At 42.5% G+C, this 27,390-nt stretch overlaps 1 protein-coding gene across 1 annotated transcript in view; it reads right to left on the reverse strand.

The window, feature by feature from the left end:
* LOC138566854 (THAP domain-containing protein 5-like) overlaps positions 1 to 27,390 on the reverse strand; it is a 213,415-nt gene that overhangs the window by 20,763 nt on the left and 165,262 nt on the right. The window contains exon 3 of the mRNA XM_069644561.1: positions 6,479 to 7,564. Within this exon, the coding sequence (XP_069500662.1) occupies positions 6,479 to 7,564 (1,086 nt within the window). The remainder of the gene's footprint in view (positions 1 to 6,478; positions 7,565 to 27,390) is intronic.

Raw genomic sequence — 27,390 nt, forward strand, 5'->3', positions numbered from 1 at the left:
GCGACTTCAAAGAGTTCTTCTAGGTTTTGTCTTGGGTTTTTTGTGTTCATCGGGTTCGTCTTCCGGGGGTTGTGGTTGTTGATTGGAAGTTCCTCTTGCTTTGGTGATGTAGGGGGTTGTTGAGTCGGTCGTCTGTATGTTGTTTGTTTTCGGCATCCTTCTTCTACTTGCTTGTTATTAGGTTGATTGATGTTGCTGCTTCTGATGTTGGGTTGGATTGCCGTGGTGGCCAGTTGTCTGCTAGGTATGGAGTTAGGTAGAGGGATTTTTCTCTTCTCAGCGTTTCTTCGGTTTGTGTTCCTGCCTGTGGGGGTCCAGTCTATGGTTGTTCTAGGTTGCTGTTCTGGTGTGTTTGTTCTTTCGTCTCTTCCGTCTTTTTCTCGGAATTGGTCCTTGGCGTGGCATTGTAGGATTGAGAGTTGTTTAGTCTTTGTTTGGTTACGTCTAGTTGATCCTGCTTTGGACCAGCTGTCTTGTGGTGTAGTGGCTGGTGAGGGGGTGTCCGCTACTAGTTTGGCTCCGTCTATGGGTGGTATTTCGGCTGGAGTTGACGACTCGTTCAGTCGCTGTCCTATGAGAGGAAGTGGGTGGTAAGGGTTATTAAGTTGGGTGTTATTGGTGGCTCTCTTTTACTGTCCTTCTCCCTAAGCGCGGTTCATAGTGGTGAGCAGGCTGTATGGATTGGGTGGTGTATCAGCTGGTTGGAGGGTGGCTTGGACGGGCGTAGATTGGACTTTCGCCTTGCGATGCGAGAGGCCCTAGTCAGGGTGACCCACCACCGTAGTTCGCTGGTGGTTTCTGTCTCAGCTGGGAGTTTGCTAAATGTGCGAGTGAGCTATATTTGAGATACGGGAGTTTGCTAAATGTGCGAGTGAGCTATATTTGAGATAACTGTGAAGTGGGAGAGAGGCTAATCAAGTTTGAGACACCTGTATAGTGGGAGAGAGGCCCATCAATGCAGTCTGGAGGTCACACAATGCTATTTGGGCACAGATGACCAGCTATCAATGCAGTTTTGGGATCACATAATGCAATTTGGGCACGATCTCCTGGTGTACCTGGGGGACCCGGCACATTCGTGGCAGAGAAGTATTGAAAGACTGGAAGCATTTCAACCGTACTGTGGGCTGAAGATTAACTGGGAGAAGTCAGTCACTATGCAGTTCAAGGGGAGTTTGGGGGCCAATATCTAGGAATACAGATAGAAAAGGACTTGGGGACTTTCCTAGAACACAATCTTGACCCAATAGTTAAGACTACGGGTGGGGTGGACGCCAGCCACTGGGCCACCCTACCAGTGACCCCATTAGGAAAAATAAACTTTGGGAAGATGTCAGCACTTCCCCAATTAACATACATGTTGCAGAACACCCCGGTGCGGCTTCCAAACAAACAATTTGACATCCTTAACACATTGATTAGAGTGGTGATATGGCGGAATAAGACTACCCGCATAGCGTTGAGCACACTGACCTGGTCGGTATGGGAGGGAGAGGTGGGGCTGCCTGTCAGAATACTATTGGGCAGCCCTGCTGATCGTTGCAAATTAATGGTTGTTCAGGGGTAGGCAACTCCGGCACACAAGGCTGGAACTGGACGCAATGAAGGGGGCAGACCCACAGCAAGTGCTGTATGGGAGCACGGGTTGGAGGCCATTAACCCAGGCAGGTCTAAGGGTAATACACATTAGGGAGGAGGTCACAAAAGCGATGGGATGGAAAGATTTCTGCCTGCATGGGATAACCCAGCACTGGGGGAGATCAAGAAATTGGGAGGCCAACCACAGTGGGTCAGGATGGGGATAGTAAGAGTAGGGGATGTGATTGAACAAAACGCCATGCGCCCCTATCCTGAGTCTGAGGGACAAATATGGCCTTGGTCAGAAGCAGGCAGAGACATATGCAGGCCTAACACATGCAGTAGTGGCCCAGTTCGGGAGGAAACTTCACTTCCCGGACCATAGCCCTTAGAGGTGAGCCTGCTTACAGAGGTGATATAAAAAAGGGGATAGCTGTATTATATCAGGCCACCAACAACTTTTCAGCACTTCCCTATAACACAGCTGAAAGAAAAAGTGGGAAGGGGGCCTATGCACCCTTGAGTGAAGAATGGGTGGAGGCCATGGTGGCGGCGAGGGAAATAAATGTGTCATCTCGCTAGCGGCTGATCCAATATAACATTTTCCATACGGTGTAAAAAAAATAAATAAAAATAAAAAAAAACAGTAAATTAATTAAATAAAAAAATTAAAATATAGCTTCCCAATGGGGAACAGCAATGGGGAACCGTGCTGACCAACGCACTACAGGCCCCAATGCCTTACGGATAGGGAATTATTCTGAATGAAATGTGAGAAATAGTATTATGTAATAAGTAGAAGTACTATGTATCTGGGACACATGCTTCAGTTACCAGTCAACAAAGCCTTGCTATTTATGAGCAGATGCTAAAACTGACCAGAAATAGCGTGTTATTTATTAGAGCTCTATATTTACCGGAATGCCCCTGAACATCATAACACATGTGTCCCAGGTTCATAACTCATAGGTGTTCACCATTGCACATGAACCACCTGTCGAGACCTGCCTCTTTCTTTGCATTCCGGCACTTATAGTATTGCATTAATAGTGGGATGAACAAACCTACAATGGACAGAATGGAAAGCAAACACAGAACTGGATAAGCTACAAACACATGCCATGGGATAGCTTTGGAGCACTGCAGATCACAATAAAAAAAGATAATTGGTTTTAATCAAAATATAACTTTCACAGGAAGGAAGGGCATTGAAAGACAAAATGGCGTGCATTCTCAGCAGAAGTAGTGAATACAAAAATGTTACATTATTTAACTGTACTAATACTGTAAAAAGATCCAGTTTACTATGTTTATTTCTAATGATCACTTCCAGTATGTATTATAGTCCTAATAAAAATGTTACATGCCATACAAAGAAAAAAACGTTATCAAAAACTACACTCTCACATATACCGATAGAAGATTATCATTCCAAGATGGACAGTCTGGCACACTCCTATTGTACTCTTTTGAAATAAATACCCCTATGAAAAGGGGGAAGGTGTGTGCGGATCCTGCGGGCATCCTCACTTTTTCCTCTTCCATTGATTCCGGGGAAAGGCGATTGCTTTCGGGTTCTGACCGCGAGTGTAGGCTTTTGCAAGAGGGTTTCCGGGTGGGAGACAAAACACAGGAAAATGGGGCCGATTTACAGGATTAAATATCTGGCGGAGGTAAAGAGATTCCCTCTGAAGTTGGCAACATCAAAGGACATCTTTATCCTCAAAGGTGTAAACATCCTGGTAATACTAGCTGTCAAATGGTGAAAAGGGAATCTAAAGTTAAAATCAATAAATTGGTAAAAAAACAAATTTAGAAATGTTGGATTACCGGTCCCATAATCCTTCTAGTCCTGCGCCAGGGGATCAGGGAGGAGGAACAATGTAGATGTCGGACAATTATGCCTAATAGCTCACCCCTAGGCCGGGAGACCGGTAAACAAAAAAAAAAAAGAACCTCCCATGTGCAGGTCGGTGAAGGAGAATGCATGAGCAGAGGCAAGAGAAAGTCGAGAAAAGTGAAACAGCAGTGAAGGTTGACTGGAAGGTGAGACACAGGGCTTGTGGGGAGTGCCGAGTAGCGTTGCTGTATGTAAGGCAGGCTGATATGCTCAACTTTAAGGGTTTGGGAGGATCCTCTCGTGAGAGGTGCCGGAGCAGGAGTTCCGGTGCACAGAGTTATGCAGCAGAAGGTGGGGTTGTTTTAATACCTTCCCAAAGCTCCCAGAAAGTTCCTTCGGTGCCTCCGAGCATTAGCGAAGCACCGGAGGGTAAAAAGGGTGGGATGAGGACCCCAGGAACCGACAGGTTATATGAAGGTTTGTGGGATTTGCAGAGGCAAGTGTATATTACCATCAAGTTACTCAGAGACAAGAGACATTGGATCGCTCTGTACGCGAATTCTAGGAAGCAGAGAAACTTCCAAGATTTATTGCTGAATTAATTCCTTTTTGAATATTCGACATGTGAGTTAAGACAAAGTAACAAGAGATTGTTAAACCATTCAACTGGCTTTATGGAAGGTAAATCGCAGTGAATGCTATAGACAAAGGCTAGTTACATTTGTAACTCTTGCAAGCAAAGAAGAAGTTTAAAAAGGGATAAGTAACATTCTCCTGCCTTCTATTTTAAAACTAGTCTATCACGCATGGGTAAAAGTGATTCCCTGGTGACACGGACTTGAAGAATGGCGTTTGTGGTTCAGTAAATATTTGGGGAACAGCACAAACTCATAGTATAAAGTCTCAGCATTTGTACTATGCATATTCGGAAGAGGGTGATTGCTATTCACCTTGAAGGAATGCTGAGTAGTTGGGACTGTTCCCTAATGTATGAAGATGGTATGAAAATGAAATCTTGTTAAAGTCTACAGAAAAGAAGGTGAAGCAACCTTATAAAATTGAAGTACACAGTGGAAATTAGAGGGGCTGAGGGTGGCCTGCCATGAAATGTGGGTGGAAGGAAGAGGCCTAGCCTGCCTGTAAAGGCGTAAACTGGGAAAAGTTGTAGAATCAAATTTGTATGTTAATCGCATGCGTGAAAAACAAAACCGTTGGAACTTCAATGGATAAAAATAAAGTGATACCGACACTGCTGCAGCGTTGAAAATCTGTGTTGAACAACTTAAAATATCATCACATTTCAAGGGTTATCAGTTGCGTGACCTGTGATGGGTGGACTGTGGGGGTCCGACAACTGGGCCTAGACCGAACAACCCAATTTGGAAAGGAAATCAAGAGAAAATTAAGAATCACAAGGATTATGAAATACTTGAAACATAACTAACCGTCTTTGGTTGCTAAAGAAGAAAACTCTAAAAAGTATGCTGGATTACCGTATGGCACTGCTGGGCAGGTGAAGATACACAGGTAGTGGCAAGTGGGGAAAAGCAATCTCTAAGAAAAGTAACTCTAGTAGGTCAGGTGTTGGGGAAAGCCATTCTGACAAATTGAATTTTTGTCTACAGAATGTTGTGAAATATAAATTAAGGACAAAACCTATTTTCTTTGTGTGGTCATTTAAAAAGGAACATCATTTTGGTGCTTTGAAACACTTGTATATATTCGCGTTATAAATGCCATATCATATCATACTGTGACCTATGGCAAAGGGCAAGAACTGTTATTGCACCTTTATGTTGTAATGAACCTCTTGGGCTATTTTCTTTGTTGAAAAGGAAGATTGAAAACGTAGGCAAGTGGAATTCAACCCAGGTTACTCAAGAGGAATTATATGGTTATAAATCTGAATGTTATTGTCAAGGATATCATGTGATGATTGATATTATTTTCTGTTTTAGTGGCGGGTTAGAACTTTCCCTTTGTTCATTTTGTTTGTGGTGGGCAGGGACATTCTCTGTTGATTAAGGTAGTGAGGTGCTTTTCGGTTTTAATTTTGGTTAGTAAAATGACGCAAGTTCAGAAACCAAAATTATTGCGTTTACCTCACCTTTCTAACTCCTCACAGGTGACAACAGAACTAATGAGCGATCCTGCCTGCTTTGTTTAAAAATCAAAGATCATTTTTGGAGCATAAGAAGAACCACAGATCTTTACATATGAAACAAGTTTGTGACAAAAGAATTACATGCTTTAATAGCCAAGTCCAGTGTCCAGTGATAAAGTCACTTGGGAAACGTCCGCCAGGCGGCAACATTGCCCAAAGAATTCACCCTCATTAAAATCTAACACTTTCCCCAAAAATTCAACAATGGGAGCTTATAATATAAAACGATACCACTCCTAGAATATTTGGGGAAAGTATTTTAGGGGGTCGGGAAAAAAGTTGCTGCTTACCTGGTGACTTCTTCCAGGTGACAATATCACATGGAACCCTACGTACATAAAGCACCATGGGTTTGATGCTCATTTCATTTCTTTGAACCCTCACCCTAACATTAAAGATTTAGAATCCAGGAACTATACTCATTCGGACAGCCTCAAAATGTGGATGGGGGAGTTAATGGCTGCAATATTTGTCACTCCACTGGGGTCCACTTCTCATTTCCAGAGATGTTTTCTTTCCTGTACGAGGAAAGCCTCACGCAGATTTTTACCATAGGAAGGGGTGGGTCTTGGAGAATTATATGTACGATTGAGAAATTCCAACGGCAGTCAAAAGGTTAAATGAATATAAACCGTTTTTCTTACAGATCACTCTTCTAGAATAAGGAAGTGAAAAAGCCTGGAAAAGCAGGCAGAACATTTATTTTGTATTCATAGACAAGGAATGGATACGAGTTGTGCGTGTTTGTAGTTCTAGAGACCAGTTACCTAAAAAAGAATTGCTGATGGCAATCTAAAGAAAAGACTTGCATATGTGACAAACGTATAATCATGTTATAACGTGTTCAAGACTGTATGATACATTACAATTACAGGTTATAGTTTTATATACTTTACCGTCTCCAAAATCTTCAATTTCTCCTCCGAAATCAAGTTCTCTTTCCGCAGACCCTCCACAATGCGTTCCATGGACTTTATCTTGGATCTGTGCCGTCTGTGTCTTTGCTGGAGCAGTTTCACCTTCTTCTGGAGGCTCATAGCTATGGCAACAAGCTGTTCATTTGTGACACTGTTTTCCAGATGCATAGGCTCCTCCAGATGCATAGGCTCCTCCAGATGCTGTTCCTTCAATATGTTCAGTTGGCTTTCTTCCAAACGGGCAATAGCCTTCTGCCTGGCACATTGCCCAGGTGATAGGTTTGCATGGTTGGAGACAATTGGCACAGTTGAGACAATTGGTGCAGTAATAGCAGAAGATAATACAGTTTCTGGAAGCACTGTGACAAGAGTAAGAGAACCAGTTTTGCCAGGAGATGCCACTGTGCTCACTGCGTCCATCTGTGTTAACATCTGCACAGTTGTGAAATTTGAGGTAGATGGATCCACTTCTGATACCGGATCTATGGACACATTTTCAATTATTAGTGCCCCAGGCCAGTTTATCTCATTTGTATCATATGCTGCAGATGCTTCTTTGAGTATAAATGATGTAGAGCATTCACTGTTTTGTGCTGGAGCTGTGCATTCATAGGACATGGAGGCACTTTCAGTAAATTCCTCAGATTCCACTGCTAAATAAGACTCTCCTGACTCGAGGGGCAATGCTGCAGGAAAGTCTAGCGGATTCTTAGCAACTGAATTTGAAATTTGCAAAGGTGAATTTACAGTTTCAGCTGTGGAAGACAAGGTAGCAGCAGAGTCTTTAAGAGGTTCGACAATTTGTACCACTGGTATTAAATTCACAGTTCCAACTACTGGAGTGGAGACTTTATCCACATCATAATCTTTGGATGAGGTCTGCGTCGTCGTTCCAATGTAAAATGGCAGAGAAGTGTGACATGGATCAATGGCAAATGTAAATGCTTCCAGGTTTTTCTCGGACAAAGATGGAACCAGTATAGTTTGTTCTGGGGAAGTGCAAGCAATGCTGCTCTCAAACACAAACTTTTTTCTAACACCTGATCTGGAAATTTCCTTTTTCTTCTGCAAACAAACAAGAAACAATTAAAGTTACTAAACTGAGAAATAGTCTGTGCAAGAGCTTTTCTGTTTTAAACTAGCTGTCCAATATTGTGCCCTAATGTCTGGGAATACGAAAATTGACATTTAGTGTTGAACGCAAGCAAGAAATCATGTACGCAAGCAATGTCCATGCATAACCTTAAACTCCAACGCCTACCTTTGTTTTGAGCAAGCCTGTTGGGTTCATTGTCCTCTTTTATGCTGCATCCATTTTGCAAGTGTTTCCACCCCAGACAGAAATAGATGTGGGGATGCAACAATCAGATAGACTGCAAGGATGTATGTACACAAAACAATAGAATAAACCGGCCTAAAGCTTTCACAGCATTGCAGACCCAAACACTACTAGGTAGTGTGCTAGACACAATCTTAAAAGAAAGATGGGCACATAGAATTTTATGGTCGATAGTAATTCAGAAAACAAGATGCAAATGAAACAGAAATCCATAAAAGATAAAAACAGAAAAGGACCCGCCTACTTTAAAAAATGGTTTTAAAAAACAACAAAGAAGATATTGAACATCAAATATGCAGACACACTGAAAGAGCAGATGGCCTTCTGAAGAATCTGAAAGGTGAGGACTCTACAACATATCCGACTATTTGGGACCAAAGCAGAACTTGGTGTCTTGAGAGTACACAAACTGCACTCTTCTACTTCAACGAAAACCTTGGAGACCCCAGAGCATTCACTGTTATTTTCCTAAAACACAGGAAGCCAATAGATCAAACACACAGCATGATCCCACACACAACTGTTTAGGCACAAGCTTAATTTCTTAAACATCCTGAGAAATAATGTCTTTAGGCATGTGACAATTTCAGAATAGCAAGGGCGATTTAAACTATTCATCTTGGTCAAATTATGATCAATGACGATCGTTGCAGTGTATCTGTACAACGCTATACCAGAAATAGTAGAGCACTTGAATTCAGTAGCATTGGAATTGGCACATTGCTTTAAGTCTAGCTAGAGAGAACTTTGGCTCTATGGCAGAACTCTTCAAGATGCATACAAGTGAGGCCCTGGTGTCAATCAGCTATGCTATGATACAAAATTAGTTTATCAGTGTGAGCCTCTCTTGATGTTGCAGCCAAAAGCGAGTAAGTATGGAAGTTTGCCAGCTTTGAAGAGCAATTTTTGTTTCCATGCAGCTTACTAAATGACTTTTTTAAACTGCTTTGCTGCATTTTTTAATATCGTTATTTATGCTTCTTGGCATACCAATGCTTGTTATTTTATTAAGAATGTGCCGTTTTCTGCTCTGTGCACTTAAATAATTTCAGAAGCTCCCAGTGCATAACAATCAGCTACTTTGTGAGACACAGAGATTTTTATGGGGTCTTTGCATCTTAACCACCACCATTGTCGGAGCACGCCCACCTCGCCACAACGGTTTCACTGCATTCAGTGAAACGACCATTTTGCTACATTTCTCACTACATTTTTTCAAGGAGGGGGAGGGTAAGGGATTATACATTTTTGGCTCAACCCCCATAAAAACAATTTGCAAAACATGCAGCTAAATGGACACTGCAATGAGGTAGGATAGCGCTGTATTTTTTACAGGCACCATTACGGAATGGGAGGCTGCCATGCCGGACGGTGTTACTGTTCTGTGATCATTTTTTATGTACTGTGTTTTTATTGTGCAGGATACCTCATTTGTGGCAATTAATGATGCATTATGTTGAATGAATCACCATATACCATTATTGGACAACTTTATCGCAGAGTGTTTTTTACTTTGTGACATCTAATCTAACAATATAGTATAGTAAAGGACTTATTAGGGGAACATTTTTGCCACAAGATTTTTGAAAGATTTAATGGTGCACATTATATGGCCCGGCCAGAGGCAGCCCATCAGGGCTTTAGCTATGGCCCTCACTGCAGTTTCAAAATTAATTCTATTTGGATCTCTAAACCTTCGAGAGCAAAACAAGCAAGATGGCAATTAAGACTGGTTGACATCTTCCTTTTCTGAGCTTTTACTTTCCAACATACAAGAGGAATAAAAATCACTAAATGAAAAGGTATATTTCCTTCAAAGTAGTCACTACTTCAATCATACCATTTCAAAATAAGGCAGTACAAGTGATTGCATGTGTCTTCGAGGGACACCATCCACTTTCCTGCACAGAAAAATCATTCAGAAATTATTTTTGATGTTGAATTTATGAAACTGCATAACACAAGCTGGGCATGGAAAATGGAATCCTATGTGTTCCATTGGCCGGAATCCTATGTGTTCCATTGGCCTTTCCTCAGGCCAACATTCAGAGCTCTTGTGTAGCAACCAAGGGGAATGTGATGAATCTGATGATGTCATCTCTCCTTTCCCTGTGTGGCCAGGCGACGGCAGCCGCTACCTGATCCTGACCCTGTGGGTGGCTGAGGGTGGATCACACGGGTGTCCGGGGGAAGGCGCCCCTCAAGGAGGAGGACAGGCATCAGACGAGACATGGTATCCCCAGTTTCCCTTTTAGGGATATTCTCTTAATTCCTCATGCCATGACGGCATTTTATAGTAATCGCCTTCAACAATTTGCCAAGTCTGCGACAGTATCTTTCAAAACCCATCCTTTTTAAGTACTGAGACGAGGAAGAGGGCATTATTAAGGAAAAGAGACAGAAACGGCAAGCCAAAGCAGCAATCTAGTGTTAGGAAGCTACTGATCAGTGCCGGGAAGTTTAAAGTGGACACACCCTAGAGAGAAAGAGGGAGGCACTCTTTAACATATGCTGAGGCATATGTTTACACTAGAACACTGCGGAATACTTCAGAATCGAATTCAAAGGACACATTGTGTTAGTTTGTGGTTACATTTGTTGCAACGTGAGAAAGTCAAGAGACACCGATAATACAATAGCATTAACTACACTCACTAGTGGTTCTTAGCAGAAATACAATAAGGCATTTACTCTGCATACACGTAAGAAAGTGACTTTAGGGAAGGAAAATGGTTAGTTAGTGGAATACTAGCAAGTTTCAAGGTTCTTGGGATGTTATCTTTGCACAGCAAGGCTTTTAAGTACAAAAACGCAACCCTAGCTAAAGGCAGTTAGGAGAGGGCTCAAAGTCTTGACAAGCAGCAGAATATGAAGAGTTCCTGTGGATTTCTTCCAGTCTCCAGTCATTCAAAGATGCAGTAAGTTAACAACCAACGATGGAGACCCTGTCAAGGACTTGATAAAAGGGACACAAGCAGCAGCCTGGGTCTCAGGTAAGAGGGGGGGTACCCTGGACACCAATGGGTGCACTCCAATGCTCTGGAGCGACTTAGGTAAGCAATACCTTTTTCCCCACAGTAACTTAAGTTTGAAGAAGACATTGTGGCTGGATTCTCTTTGATGTGGCTGTGCTGGACCAGACCTCCAGATTCTTTGGCCCGATGACGAAAGGCAGGACAATGGACTGGATCTCAGCAGCAGTCTTGATGGCATGGCTTCCATCACGTGGAATTGGCGCCTTTTCTGCAGCCCCAACAAAGGATGTGATTCGCCCGGCCAATAATCTTCGCTTCTCACAGTCCCACACTCAGAGGGAGCCTCGGCGAGTTGGATCAGATCTCTGGCGTGTCCTTGAGGGCTCAGCAAAGATTTGGACGGGTTTTGCCTTTCCGCAACAATGCACTCGGAATGGGCAGCAGGACTCCTGGTATTGGGGTTTCTCAGCCCTCAAAACTCACAGGACCTTGTGGCTGAGAGGAAGTGGTGGGCTTCGGTTGCATCCTCCGACAAACTGGCCTGCCGCCTGCACCAAAGGCAATACAGACTCTGTCCTGACCAAGAAGAGAGTCCACAACCAAGCCCACATCTCTGTAGCCTCTCACAACTCGGCCGAACTCTAAAATCTTCAAGGAGCTGGCCAATCCTGCTGCAGGCTCCACCTCCCCAGTTCCCTGTTCCCTCGCAGACCCTCTATACATCCTGTCATCGCTCTCCTCTCCCCCCCCCTCTGGCCACCTCTCCCTCTCCTCTTTCTCTCTGATAACACCCAACAATGTTTCTAGACAAGTCCGATCTATAAAGGTGTCATCCAAACAGGTGCTGCCCTGCTCATCCAGAACCATCAAGGACCACATTGATACCCTTGAGCCAGCCTTGACCGATTTCTGCACTCACTTTCACCACTGGTGCATTCCCCTCTCTCCTCAAGCACTCCCTTGTGCATCCCCTGCTTAAAAAACCTTCTGCCGATCCTACCTTTCCGGCTAACTATCGCCCGATCTCCATCACCCTTTTCCTATGCAAACTTCTGGAAAAGCTGGCCATCCCCCAGCTTACTCTCCACACTGAAACTGTTGGTTGTCTGCATGACCACCAGTCTGGCTTCAGAGCAGCCAGAGGCATGGAACCTGCTCTCCTGAACACTCCATCTCGATACTGGCAGCCCCTTCTGTCCTCATCCTCCTCGACCTTTCTTCTGCTTTCGACACAGTAAATCACACCATCCTGATCAATCGACTCCGTGAGAACCTGGGCATCACAGATCAGGCCCTGGAGTGGCTGACCCCTTTCCTCCTGGACCGACCCTCCCAGGTACAACTTGGATCCTTTCTCTTCGCCACCTACATCGCCACATGTGGTGTTCCCCAGGGATATAACCTCTCACCCTAGCTCTTCAATCTCTACGTGGCCCCTTTGGCCCACCTAATCTTAACCTTCTGCTCTAACTTTCAGTGTTACAGCCTCCTCTCTTCTCGCACGTTCCAGACTGTCCACGATTCAGGGTTAGTGCGCCTCCAACGATCACTGCCTTAATCACAGTAAGACTGAGATCCTTCTCACTGGGACCACTGCTCCCGCTTTCCCCCTCTCATTCTGCCCGCCCTCCATGGTCCACCTTCCTGCGAGGCGAAAAACCTGGGGGTCACCTTCAACTCCACTCTCTCCTCACATCACTGACCTTTCCAAGAAGGCCCATTACCAGATGCTCATCGTCTCCAGAGCCCTAGCTCTCTCTAGGTTGGACTACTGCAACAGCCTCTTTCTCAATCTGCCTTCCTCTACTCTCTGCCCCCTGCAACTAATCCATAACAGGACAGCAAGACTTACCCTTGGCTTCAAGCCCAGGGACCGTATCTCTCCAGCTCTGAAATCGCTCCACTGGCTCCCAGTGGCTGCAAGGATCAAGTTCAAGACCCTCTGCATCGTCCACAAGGCTTTCTGGGGTCGGGGCATGCAATACATTTAACATGCTCTTCCTAATACCTTCCTTCTCAAGCCCTTGGCTCCGCTGCCTCCAACTCCCGGAGGGTCAGACGCTTCTCCCGGCAGAGAGTAGGAAGTAGATCACTTTCCTCTACAGGTGCCTCCCTCTGGAATGCCCTCCCTGCCGCTCTGAAACTTGAGCCGGAACACCTGAAGCAGCTCAAGACCTTGCTTTTCCCCTCTGCTTTCACTTCCTGCCCTGCTAACCTACCTGTCTGCTGTGTCGACTGGTTGCTTGCTTACCCTCAGTCTCACTGGGTACCGGGCTCCTCTTTGACCAGTCTCCCCTGCATTGCCTCTGGGCCTGGTGCGCACTGGGAGCTGTAACTGTAACCTCTACAATCCCCCACCTCCTTGCACTTACCCAAAGTCACGCTGCACTTACTCAGAGCAATGCTGGCCTGATTGCACTTTCCTGTTCCCTCCCCCTTGCACTACCCCCTCATTTCCTTCCCCTGCACTTTGCGTTACTGCACTTGCACAATCTGAATGGCAAATCCTAGCAAGATAGTTTGTCCTCCCTCAATACCATCCCTTGCCTTGTCACGCCTAGAAACATGCGTACTGTGGGATATTTTTACCCATGCCAATGCGCCCCACTGCACCCCCTTGCCAATGGGGAAAGAAACAGCCAAAAATTGATGCGCTAACCCTTGTGCGCACAAGATCTGCAAAACTGTGCATGGTTCATAAGTCACAAAAGGCTGCACAACCCTGCCACACAGTCAAAGTTGGTGTAAAAACAGAACTCACTGCAGGGGAATGCCAGTGGGTGCTGTTACATGTAACATGAAACAAGGCCACAGAAGTGGGCTAAGTACCGAAAATGCCTTTTAAAATACAACCAATTGCAACCTTCAAAGTTCTGTTTTGGCGCTAAATTCAATCATTTGGCAAGTGACCCATTGAAATTAAAAGTGTACTGAAATCACAGATCCTCCAGGTGGCTCAGAAACTGGGCCTCGCTGAGTGACAGCAGTTAAGAAATTTATTTTATGAAAAACCAGTCCAGCAACAGTTGGTTTTCAGTTACACAGGAAAAATGCAGATAAAAGTGGCAACAGATATCAATTTCAGCTGTGCAGAGAAAACTCCAAGCAAAGGCTGAATACTTACTTATAGGCTGCAAACCAATTCCAGCACTCAATGACAGAAATGCTGCTGAATAGATTTGTATGCTGCAAAGGAAATTCTGATGTAAAAGACTCAGTTTAAATGTGCTTTTTCCATGAAGAAATTGCAAAATTCGCCGGTTTAAAAGCATGTTTTTGTGAAGGGCTTAATTACTTTAATTGTCAAAATCCCCTATAAACCCTGTTCATTTTAGATCTTTTAAATGAAAGATTTTAGGTGAATCTTAAAGTAACCCAGTTTGGAGTTAACTGGTTAATTCTGATTGGACAGTGCCCAGCATGGGAAAGATGGCACTTCATGTTGACACACTGCTGCTACCAGGAAGGCTTAATTGATGCTGGAGGTTCTCGCATATTTAGAACAAAGACTTCATTAGACATTCGTCTCTGGCCCAGCCAAGGACAATGGCAGGAAATTTCCCTCTACACCCCACCCTGATCAAAAGGAATGTGACAGCTGTTGCCAGTTGAATGAAAGTAAAAAAAACTGAAAAGATATCTGTTGTTTAAAATGCCTATTTGTGATTAAGTTTTGAAAACCTTTAACTTTGCCCCATGAAGGAGGACAAATCTAAAAATTGGTAGTTGTAAATCTAATTGTATGCCCTTGCTTTGAAGACGTTAGTGAACCCTGTACTACATAAGGATCAAAGTTACATGAAAACCCTAATTGCAAATATGCTGTTGTATACCCATGTTCTAGGGGTAATCGCCAAGATATGTATTGAATTAGAAATTGTTAGGCCAAATCGTTATGATTAAAATGGACAAAATTCCACAGAACGACAAAGACAGCTCTCACAGTGTTACGCTCACCTGGCTCCCACAGAGGCGTCGATCGGACCCGGACAGCTGCGGTCTCCTCCAACGTGAAGCGTAGTGCAGAGATGACAGACTGGACTAGCCTGCCTATTATCGTCTGCTTGACCCGTAGAAGTATTCTCCTGCAAGTGGAGAAAGGGATTTAGCCACCCGTGGATTCTAGTAATGGCACCCCACTGTTCTCCTCACTAATCACCTCCGATATTCCCTTTCAGTAATCTCACCTTATGTTTTTGAATGATGAGCTCTCCATCCTGCGTGGAATGCAGTGGCGCGTAGATACCAGTTACTTCACTGGTTCGAAGGTGTTGGAAGAGTCCCGGATGAATATTGACTCCGAGGTTCCTGGCGAGAACCCGTAAGTATAAAGTCCAAAGAGTTCAATATGTCCAATGTTCACTCTTGTCCCATTCCCTTCTTGTGTTGCAGCTGGGTCCAAGAGAAGATTGTCTTGTGGCAGCTGATGGCGTTCAGGTAAGAGTATTACCCAACACTGTCCGGTAAAAGATGCGTGTATTTAACTTGTTGTTTTCTCTCTACTTACAGGTGCGGCGTAAGAAGTTGCGGGATGTTAAAGAATAATGCCTCCGGTGGTAAATCTGGTAAGTCTATGGTGGTAAAAAGATTTTATTTGTTGGCTCTCTCGGCTCACCTTTCATTTCTTTTGTCCCTAGATGTTGGAGTTCGGCGAAGAAAATGATGGAGGCAGCACCGAATCGAAAAATGCTGTGAGGACTGGTGAGTATGGTGCAGCGCTGCAGCTGGCGATGCGGCGCGTGCAGAAATAATGTCCTTTCCAAGTTCGAAGACGTGATTGATCCGGAATCAGGTAAGGAATTAAAATAATGTCCGTGTTCTAACCTTTCCTTCTTCTTTCCTCTTGTTGTAGGAGCTCTGGATTCGAGGCGGGCGTGGCAGAAGACTGGATGCTGATTGCAGGCACGGTGAGCGTTACGCTGCTCGATGCAGAATAACGCAAAGCATGTGCTGCTGTTCGGGCGTGGTTTAAATAGCCTTCAAAGTAGTCCCAGGTAAGAAGTTTCCCCAGAACCACACCCGAGTAAAAAATAGTCCCTGAAGTAAAGTAGTCCCATTCAGGCCTCACGTTGGCTTGACTTCATTGCAGCATGGTCTGCATGAGGTAAGTAATGTACATGAGCCTGGCGCCTATGGCGCCAGGACTGATTTCCTCTATGAGGCTGGCGCCAATGGCGCCAGGACTGTACCCAGACAGCCCCTAGCCGGGGCTGATGGGCTTTTAGTAAGCACCTGAATGCCTGCTCCCGGGGCTGATGGGCTTGGTCCGGACGCCCGGGGGTAGGCATCATGACACACAGATGGGAATTGGACGCAAGGATAACTCACAAAATCCATAATGCATGTGTCCGATTTTATTAGGGGGCATAATTATAGAAATGTGCATTTGTGCAAAAGTTAAATTGTTGTTCAAATCAATGTGGGAGTTCCCAAATCACATCAAAGAGGGCAGCTCTTTTCTGACTTCCAACCAGAAAAAGGCAAGTGCCTTTGACCGATCACAGCCGTGGGGGTGTGTTCTGAAATTCTGCCCCTACCATAAACTTTGTGATGTCACTTGGCAGGATAAATATAGGAACTTCACCACACATACACACCGATTCCCGACTTCATCCTGATTTCCGCGCAGCGCTTTGTTCCAGAACTCTTCATCTTGTTCCTGTTCCAGATTTCTTTGCAAAACCCTGGCCTCAGCAATTGCTGAACAGCTAGGCCCAATTCTTGAACCATCCCAAACTTCAGGAAAGAATCATTCTGATCCAGTCTGGCTTACTGCCATTCATGCTTGCCAGCTATAACTCGCAATCCCGCTAATCTAGCGTGTCCAGTGACCAGAAAGGCCAATTCAATCCAATCTGAGGTGCAGTCCAATTGACCAGAACCGCCCAGCTGACCATCCTGCCAGAGGTGCCCTGCTGCCGGTAGACCCGACCCAGTTGATAACCCTGACGGTCCAATCTTAATTTACGGTGGACTGTAAGTATCAACAGGAATCATAGTAACCTCTAGTATATTGCCTGGCCCGATCCCAATCCCAACCCATCCTCTCTTTAACTTAAGAACCTTTAACATTGTCAGAACCATTGTTGCAACCCGGTTTACAATCCCGAAGTAATTCCCATAAAGAAAACGTATTATCTGCCACATGAAGAGTTACAAGCGGCCGTGCGTAACTGGAGATTCCCGGGCGGCATTCTTTTTCTTAGTCATTAATATAGTTAAATCAGACCAATCTGTCATTTTTAAAACCTAATTTCTGCTTTTCTCCGTTCTATGTTTTTCAAAAACACCTCTTATTCAAACTTGCATAACTTCTTCAATTTTAGATAGAAACGTAAGTTCAACTCTCAGTTAAACCTAAGACCCTTAGCTACATCAACAACTAGTAACCGCATTGCGAAACAGTATATTTGACCCGTTTTTATTAAAAATCGCATAGCGGAAATTAGGTGCGATTTCGCATTTTGCAAAAGTTTTGCACATGTTAATTCCCATTGAAAGTGTTTCTTAACTTCCATTCTGATCTAAAGTGTGTACCGTTGATCATATTGTAGCTTATGTTGGTTAGAACCTGTTTAGTGTTGCTCCCATAGGAATTTATCAATTTAAGAATTTTTGCACACTTTGTCTCACAAAGCCATTTTCAACTGTAATTTTAAAAGTGTAACATTTCTCTCTTGTTTGGGGAGGGAAGATTACATTTAAACTCTAGACACCGTTCTACATTCCTGAGTACCAGCTGCTTACTTGCATCTGTGTAGAATTGCTTAGTTGTGAATTAAGAACTTTGCAGGGGGAAACATTAACCTAAGCGCTATATTTTTCAACAAGCCAAAACTGTTCTTTTTCTTGTGTTTTCTATTCTGCATTACTATAAGTGAATTCAATTGCTTTACTTACTTTCTGAATTGTTTTGTCATTGGCGATTGCTATATATATATATATATATATATATATATATATATATATATATATATATATATATATATATATATATATATATATATATATATATATATATATATATGAAACTAGTTCCAACTCTACCCTCCATGCCAACAGTCATCATCCCACATCACTCAAAAAATCCATACCATATGGAGAATTCTTGAGAGCCAAACGTGTCTGTAGTCAGGAGAAAGATTTCCAGGAAGAAGCCAAAAATATCGGCAGAAGGTTCGTAAGCAGAGGATACTCTAAAAATACAGTGACAGAATGCTTTGAAAAAGCAGACAAACTGTCTAGAAGTATTCTGTTTAAACCCAAAATTAAACCTAAAGATGAGAAAATCAGGCTCATAACAGGCTTCAACCAACAAGCCCAATAAATAACAGTTATAATGCAAAAACATTGGAACATTCTGACCACCGATAGAGATCTGTGCAGAGTCTTAGAGATAAGACCGAGTGTTACTTTCCGCAGAGCCCCCACAGTAAAAAACATCTTGGCGCCAAGTATGGTAGTGACTAAGAATGAATCGTCAAGTTGGCTCTTAGGAGAGAACAAAATGGGTTTCAGAAAATGTTGTAAATGTAAAATGTGTAATTTTGTATCTAAGAGACCATTTATTGGTGTTGATGGCAAACAATGGAAACACAAACATAGAATAACATGTCGAACGAAGTTCGTTGTGTATGCCATTACCTGTAGTTGTGGCCTGAATTATATAGGATCCACAATATACCCGCTCAAACTGCGCATCTTGCAACATTATAGGGCTATAAAAAATGGAGATCAAACCTATCCACTGGCAACACATTTTGCTGAACAACACAGCAATAACGTAAAAGAAATGAGTTTCCAGGGACTAGCCCATATATACCACAACACAAAGGACTTGGCAATAGAGAACTCAAGTTACGTCAACTAGAAGCCAAGCTCATAAGCAAATATGATACTCTGAAACCCAATGGTCTAAATATAGACTCAGAGATGTATGTGTTCCTATATGAATGAGGAATTAAACACTGATATCCAGGTGCTAATCTATATTAACCAACACACCTTGATATGTCCATTCATTCTGCATATATGATTATCACAAGTTTACAAACTATTGTCTATAGTTATGATACCGATCTAGGTAGACCCTCCCTCTTATTGGCTGTGTGTATTATATGAATTAACACACTTCAATATTCATTTAAATGTATGGATATCTGGATGTTTTACAGCCATACTTGTGCACTGAATAGGAACTCAGGTCTCAGCGTTTGTCTTATATTGTACTTTAATGCATTAGTCACTTTGTTCGATATGGTGATTTTTCACCAATCGTGATATTGTTTTAATTTGTCATTGAGAATCAGACTGTCTATACCACAGATGCTCGCCCCGTGTAGTGAACACCATTGTTTATTTTATATGGCCATACACTGGTATTGCCATGTTGCATTTATAGTGTGCATATATAGGGGGCCTTCACTTGAAGGCTTATTTGACTATACGGAAGCGAGCATGGTAGTTTCAGGGCAGTAGTAGCACACATTCGTTTTAGGGCATTTTATGCCACTAGCGGGAAGAGAGCAACACCGTGAAGACATTTTTTCTATCACGGTGCAGCATTAAATTAAATAGGCGCACTAGCGCTTTTACTTGTGGTCACTTCTTTTAACATTGTAAAGCAAGTGAAGGTGAAGGGCTGTTATGGCTTATCGTCAGCTGTCATACACCCAGTATAGTAATGGGGAACTAGGCAACTCACAAATGTGGGCAATTATGTATTTACACACTGAACAATGGCGGATTTGTTGCAATCAGAACCATAGAGTTCTAAACAATTAACTGTTAAGGTTTTTTTACGTTATGTAAGCTGCACAGCTGTGCAGACCCAATCACCTTCAGTGCACGGGTATAAAAACACAAGGAAACAAACGTTTGGAATCATACTAGCCTGAGGAAGTTCGCGAGTCGAGCGGAACGCGTGGCGTTTTCCACCCGCTGTGGGTGAGTACTGCATGACACCTGGTCTGCTTAGGTATTGTTATGTATGCTTTTTATATTATGTTCACTCTTTTTGGATAAATAAAATGAAATTTTGAACACAAATTGAAGTCGTGTGTGCTTGGGCATTTTTTGGTAGGTGTTTGTGGGAGAGCTTTCTTCTCCCCAGCACCTTTACCCTTCGGTTTAACATATATACATATATACACATATATACATACATACATATATATATATATATATATATATATATATACATATACATACATACATATATATATTACATGTATGTATTACATGTAGTTATGGTTAAGTTGCTGTTTCCATAGGAAGAGCACTTTTTGGGCGGTTTATAACTTCGCTCTCCCTGGACGGATCCTCACCAAACTTTGCAAAAAAAGTAGTTGGCTCACTCTGAATTTTTTTGCAAAGTTTGGTGAGGATTCGTCCAGGGGGGGGGAGTTATAGGGGGGGTCCCAAAACTTTTTTTTTTCCCATAGACATAATGGGAAAAAACTTTGCGCACGGCTACAGCCCGGACCGCTGGACGGATTTACACCAAATTTGCGGCAGGAGCGGCGGCCTGGTCCCAAAAGCGTGTTTTTGTAAATTTGGTGTAAATCTGTCCAGTAGTTTTTTTTAAAAAATGACCAAAATGTAAGGCAAAAAAATTAGTGATATCTGCGTTCGCTTCGCGGACGGACTTCCCTGTTCGCTCCGCGGACAGCACCCCGATTGGCCCATGGGCTTGCGTCATGTCCGCGGACATGCGACATGTTCGCTGATTGGACGGCGAGGGGCGTGGAGCGCGTCAGATTTTCTGTGGCGCCCGCCATCTTGTATTTGCAGTCGACCGCGTACAGCGCAGTGAAACGTGGATACAAAATTGTATTTAGTGCCGTGTGTTGGTGTGTAAGAGTGTTTGGGGAGGGTTGGGGAGTATGAGATAGGTTCAATGCTTTGTTTTTTTTATGTGCTAGACCTTTTTGTTGCGTTCGATTTGTCCGCGGAGAACAAGGCTGTTCTGACATTTTGTAAATAAACTAAATGGTGGGGTGTTTAGAGGACGGAGTATGTGTCATTTATGTTCGCAAGGAAGGTAAAAATGAGCCATAAACACTCACGGTGTACTTAATTGTTCATAAATACACAAACTGGGGGTGTCCTCAGGACGCTGTCCGTATTGTAATCTGTCTAGTTGAATGTGTTCTAAGAACACTCGCAGTGTCCCGAAATGGTTGCAATTACACAAAATGGGGGTGTTCTGAGAACGTTGTTTGTATTGTTCGTTGTCAGGGTGAAAGTGTTTTAAGAGCACTCCTTTTGTCCGCTAATAGTACAATTTCCTAGGGGCGTCAACCGACTTTTTGTCCACTAAAGAAACGATAAATCCGGCTGGTGTGCGTCGACATTATGTGATAATCCTATGACTATTGACCTGGCTGACTTGCTTTTGCGACACTAAATCATATCTCCCGCCACTAAGCCTGATATTATCAAAGCATTCATATTCCCCGCCTTTCTCCGTGACGCTACAGGGTGCGTAATGAAACGCGCCCAGTCGTCTCCAGTACTACGCGACTTTACACAGAACCCGGAAGACAACACACATTATGTCACAACACAGCGTGCCACAATTCAGAATATGAAACAGTGATTTAAAAGGAAAGAGCAAGATTGTAAATGTTGTAAAGTACATTTATTTGACATCAAATGTTTAGAGAATATTCAGCAATTTGCATTTGTCTTTGTTGTCGATCCGCAAAAGTTCATGTTGAGACACGCGATGTTCCTTTGCGGTACAGAGAGTGTTAGATCAGGTTACAACTCAGTGCGCCACAATTCGGAATATGAAACTGTGGTTTAAAAGTAAACAGCAGGATTGTACATTTGGTAAAGTACATTTATTTCACATGAAATGTTTAGTGAATATTCAGCGATTTGCTATGGTCTCTGCTGTCGATCAGCAAAAGTTTATTTGGAGCCACGCGTTGTTCCTTTGCGGTAGATAGGCTGTTGGTTTATGATAAAAGCAGTAAATGGTCTCTCTGATAATCGGAAGGTTGCTCCAACAAGGAGCCATTAGACCACCGTATTGGTTGGTATGTTGTTTGTAGCCGCTAGTACTGCATAAGGGCATATTGGTCCTTGGCGATTGTCCCATAAAATGGTGAGGGTCATGAAGTTGCATATTTGGACTTGCACCTGGCAGTTGAAAACCCCATCCGCTGGAGTCTGTAAATCGTGACATAGACAAAACGGGGCTATGTACCTGTTTTAAAAAACATAAATTAGCACCAGCCGATCATTAAAAATCATCATTTTATTTATTAGGGCGTGAAACTATTTGCTATCGAAGATAGTGCAACAGAGTATGTTAATAATAAAATAATAATATTTTCACATTCATATAGCGCTAAGAACTGTGAGGTATCTAAGCGGTGGTTATTATTAACCACGGTGTGTGGTGCTCATTTATCGATCACGGAAGGATGAAAGGCTGAGTTTGGCCTTGCCGGGATTCGAACTTGCGTTAGCAAGCTATGCACGGATGTCAAAGCGAGCGCTGTACTCGCTGTGCCACTTGACAGGCTACAGTGACGTGGCACAGCGAGTAGAGCGTTTGACCGCCTATAGACCGGTTAAATTATTTATATTAACCCACTCTGTGTCGTCTGCCTTTTTCAGAGCCCTCTAAACGACAGGGGATCAATTCGGCTGTGATAGTGCGCGGTAGAAAACATTATGCCACTTTCAACGAACAAGTTCAACTTCAGCGGTCTTTAATGCTACGCTATTGTAATTATATTTGGTATAAAGTAATGTAAAGGGTTACTTACAGTACAATTGCAATTTCCATTGCCTGTGAGTGGTGCAGTCCCAAAATACGACTCTGCGTGTGCCAACGATCGTTCGCATAATGATATAATATGTAAAAGTGGTTTCGTTTCAGAAATTTCATCTTTATCTTCTCTTACGTTTTAGCAACACTCCTTCAAGAGAAGCCTTTCATCACAATCTCTGTCTGTCAAGGTCAAAACACAATACAACCTTATAGTCTGCTTCGTGAGCCTCTCCGGGGCCCGAGAAAAAAATGGAAGCAGCTGACCTTCACTGTGAACGAGCATAAATTCTTACTTTGCAACATTCTGTGTAAAGCCATCTGTAGAAGTTGGTTTTTGCACGCCATGTTTGTAGATTGTTTGCGTGATATTAAAAAAAGTTTGTTTAAAGAACGTTATGGTTCTAAGTACAGCCGAAAGACCCCTGAAAATAGCAAGTTATGGTAAGCTATGAAAAATAACTCGCGCCAACACCATGCACTGCTAAGACTAACACCCAGGACATCAAAGATGACATCGCAAATGTCATTGATGAAATCACTGATGACATCACATGTGTATGTACTTTTCATAGAATTTGTGTACTAGGGATTTTCATTATAATGTTCCGAAAAAAGTGTCAAGGATATTGCAATAAATATACCGTTATTAGTGCATTGAACGATGCATTTATATCAATAAATAGCATTGTATTATGGGATTCTATGTAGTATACTGAGCTGCTAATGGAGAAAGATAGCATTGTGTGCAGAGTACAAGATAAAAGTATAATATTTGTAATGTTAATATGTAGAATAATGAAATGATAATTGTCCTGAAATGTTCGAAAATTCACAAAATGGGGGTGTTCTGAGGATGTTATCGTATTGTGTGAGCTGTATGCAATGAGGGAATGGTACAGAGAGTAAAGTGGACGGCTGTTCGTGGACAGGGCGTGGTAAATCCGGGTTTTTCCAGGAAATCCAACATGGAAAGAAGACTGTACGGATCAGCCAATCAGATGTCGAGGTTGTGGATTTGTGTTGAAAGAGACTGTGTGGTGAAGATGGCAGAAGTGGAGAAAGTCAGGGTGTTGGTGCTCGGAGATATGTTTGTGCATGGTTTACAGCAGTACGCTGAATGCAGGCATGTTGCAAAGAACTTTGATGTCAAAGGAGTGGAGGTGGTGTGGAGCACTGTGCCTGATTGCAATGTACAGGGAATTGTACAAGTTTGTGCGGATATGGCCACGATGAACAGTCCGCATGTGGTAGTTTTGCACTATGGTGCTTTCCATTTGGGCAACGTCAGTGCCCCTACTTTGTTGGCTGATTTGGAACGCTTGGTTCAAGCCGTAGTGAAGATCCTCCCAAATGCAAAAGTAATTTTTCTGGATTACTACCTAGGGAAATATGGGACTGGGACAATAGTTCAGTTTTTTGTCCTCAGCAAAACATTGCTAGGTGTGTCATCAACCGAGGCATGTGTGCATTCATGCTTAGAGCTGGTATGTTCTTCTGTAACAATGAGAATATTGATGCCAGTAATGCTGTTAATTTTAAAGAAGATGGCATTTGTTTATCTTTTACCGGAAATGCCTTTTTATTTTGGAATGTAAGGGTTGCTTTGGAGAAGGTTATGTGAAGATTTTAGGAGTAAAGTAAGGAAAAAAATTTAAAATAATAGGTGTCTGTCAAGCATCTGTAAAAAAAAAAAAAAAACGGCTCTTTTCAGAGCCAACTTCAAAGGGGAAAATGGGGCACACTATTTAAATTTACATTCACCACGCTCAGATTTTCGATGTGTCCGCGGACATGGCGGTAGTCCGCAGGCATGAAAATCACTACGAGGGGGTTAGTATGTTCTATGTTACATGTCAGGGATATTATGGTTAAGTTGTGCTACTAAAAACCTATGAAATTCAGTGAAAAAACTTTGTTAAAGGGACGTTATGGTTCCAAGTAAAACCGGAAAACCCTTGAAATTCGCCAGTTATGGTAACATAAGCAACCATAACTCGCGCCACCGTGCACTGCTAACACTAACACCCAGGACATCAAAGATGAGATCACAAATGTCATTGATGACATAACTGATGACATCACATGGCTGGCTCTCCCTTTTTATCCTTTACTGACATATCGAAGCCACATAGTTTTCTACAGTAACAGTCAGGAAGTAAAAATTGAAAAGGTACTATATTTGTAGACTTGGGGTCCTGTCACATATATGAAACATGTACATAGCGGAAGATATAGGCTTGAAAGAGAGCAATCCTTTCTGTGCATGAAGATAATCATTATGGTTATCAGCACTTTGTCATAGTTTTATTTTTATTACTCTACGCTCCCTCTGTATGCTCATATTTGTATACATTATACTCACTCTCCATAGAGTGAATGGGAAAAAAAATGTGCTCGCGTCTACAGCCCAAACTGCTGGACGGATTTCCACCAAATTTGGACCAGGAGCAGCAGCTTGGTCCCGAAAGCGTGGTTTTGCAAATTTGGTGAAAATTCGTCCAGTAGTTTTTTTTTTTAAAATGACCAAAAAGTAGGTAAAAAAAAATTAGTCATATCTGTGTTCGGTTTGCGGATACACTTCCCTGTTCGCTCCGCGGAAAGTGTCCTGATTGGCCAATCGTCTTGCGTGATGTTCGCGGACATGCAAAGTTTTCGCTGATTGGACGGCGTGGAGCGTGAAGCGCGTCAGATTTTTCGGTAGCGCCCGCCATATTGGATTTGCGGACGTCCCCGGACAGCGCGGTGAAACTTTGTTCAAAATGTGTATTTTGTAGAGTGTGTTGGTGTGTAGGAGTGTTTCGGGAGGGTGGGAGTGTGTGAGATAGGATGAAAGTTGTGTTTTTTATGTGTTAGACATTCTTTTTGTGTTCGATTTGTTTGCGGACATCACGGGTGTTCTGAAATTTTCTAAATAAACTGACTAGGTGGTGTTCTAAGGAGTCAAAATGTGTCCGTTTTGTTCGCAAGCAAAGTGAAACTGTTCTAAGAACACTCGCGGTGTCCGGGGAGTGTTCGTAGGTGGTGTCCTGAGGACGCTGTCCGTATTGTTCTCTGTCAAGTTGAATCTGTCCTAAGAACACTCGCGGTGTCCTGAAATGTTTGCAAATAAACAAAATGGGGGTGTTCTGAAGACGCTTCTAAGAACACTCCCGGTGTCCTGGAATGTTCGTAGGGGGTGTCCTGAGGACGCTGTCCGTATTGTTCTCTGTCAAGTTGAGTCTGTCCTAAGAACACTCGCGGTGTCCTGAAATGTTCGCAAATAAACAAGATGGGGGTGTTCTGAAGACGTTTTTGAGAACACTCCCGGTGTCCTGGAATGTTCGTAGGGGGTGTCCTTAGCACGCTGTCCGTATTGTTCGTAGTTAAGTTGAAAGTGTTCTAAGAACTATCGCGTTGTTCTGAAATGTTCGTAGGGGGTGTCCTGAAAACGGTGTCCGTATTGTTCGCTGGCAAGTTCAAAGTGTTCACATTGTTCGCAGACATTAAAAGTTTCCCATAGATCATAGTTGAAATGTTTGACTCTATGGATGTGATATGCTGCGGTGGTTGTTGCCAGGGCATAGAGTCTTGGGTGAACCACCGCAGCATATCACATTCATATTTGTTTATAAGTTTGGGTGAAAAACAAATGTATAAGGAACAAAGGTATTAGATACTATGGATGTGATGTGCTGCTATGGTTGTCCTTATTATTGTATACTTACTGTTTGGTCTAGTAATGGGAGTCCATGTTTTTCTTCTTCATGTCTGTGATAAAAGAAAATAGCATGTTAGTGTTAGTATTTTGTAATGACTTATTACATTGTATAAGCAATATACTTTTATTTTTTTTCGACCCTCATATTTAGTAGAGTACAAATCAGAGTACTGTGCAATTTTCTCAGTTTTTGTATTTGTTGCTAAAATCATTGAGTCTGTGGGAGAAAAAAAAATCCATGTTGGATTTAAAAAAAAACCTTTTTCTGTTATGCTACAGTTTATTTGTTTGTTTGTTTTCATTGTTCACTTGTTGTTTCTGGCTAATGCTTTATAATTTGCTTTGTTGTATTTTTTTTTGGAACAGTAACAGATTCTTCATTTGTTTTGATATTATAAAATTTTGGAGCAGTTAGATACCAATGGGCGTATTCTAACTGTCTATTTTTTTAATATATTGTAGTGGTTTTCTTTTACCTATTTGGATATTGTTAAATTTTGGGACAGTTAGATACCAATTGGCGTATTCTAACTGTGTATTTTTTGGCCTAATTTAGTGGTATTCATTTATCTGATTAGTTGTTGTAGAATCTTTGAGCTGTTAGATGGCTTTTGGAGTATTCTAACAGTTCATATTTTTGTAACACAAATGTACTTAAAGGTTTAAATACAGTTTATTTATCAAATTTTGGTTTTAAGAACATCAAATAAGCGTTTGCAAGATTTGCTGGTAATCTCTGCTTTATAGTAATGGTACTATCATTACATTCAAACCATCCACATTTCTTTTTTATGTATGCAGTGTAGTGCCCTGAATTGGTTGTGGCTCCTGCGTGGTAGATTATACCTATTGTTGTGAAGGTTTTCTTACCAAGTGATATTTGACCATGTGTGAATCCAGTCAGCTTGCAGTTGTTTTTGGTACCATCTGCATTGTAACGTAGAAGCATTAGTATTAAGTATTTACTATGTGTTTGTATTACTAACGTGGAGCGATTATCTGAATTGCAGGTAGAGCATAATCTACCATGGTTTGCATTTTGTACAAGTTGCTGAAATGGAATGGATTCACAATTTGGTATTGATATATATA

The sequence above is a fragment of the Ambystoma mexicanum genome, chromosome 2p (assembly GCF_040938575.1).
Source record: "Ambystoma mexicanum isolate Mex_15411 chromosome 2p, UKY_AmexF1_1, whole genome shotgun sequence".
NCBI lineage: Eukaryota > Metazoa > Chordata > Amphibia > Caudata > Ambystomatidae > Ambystoma > Ambystoma mexicanum.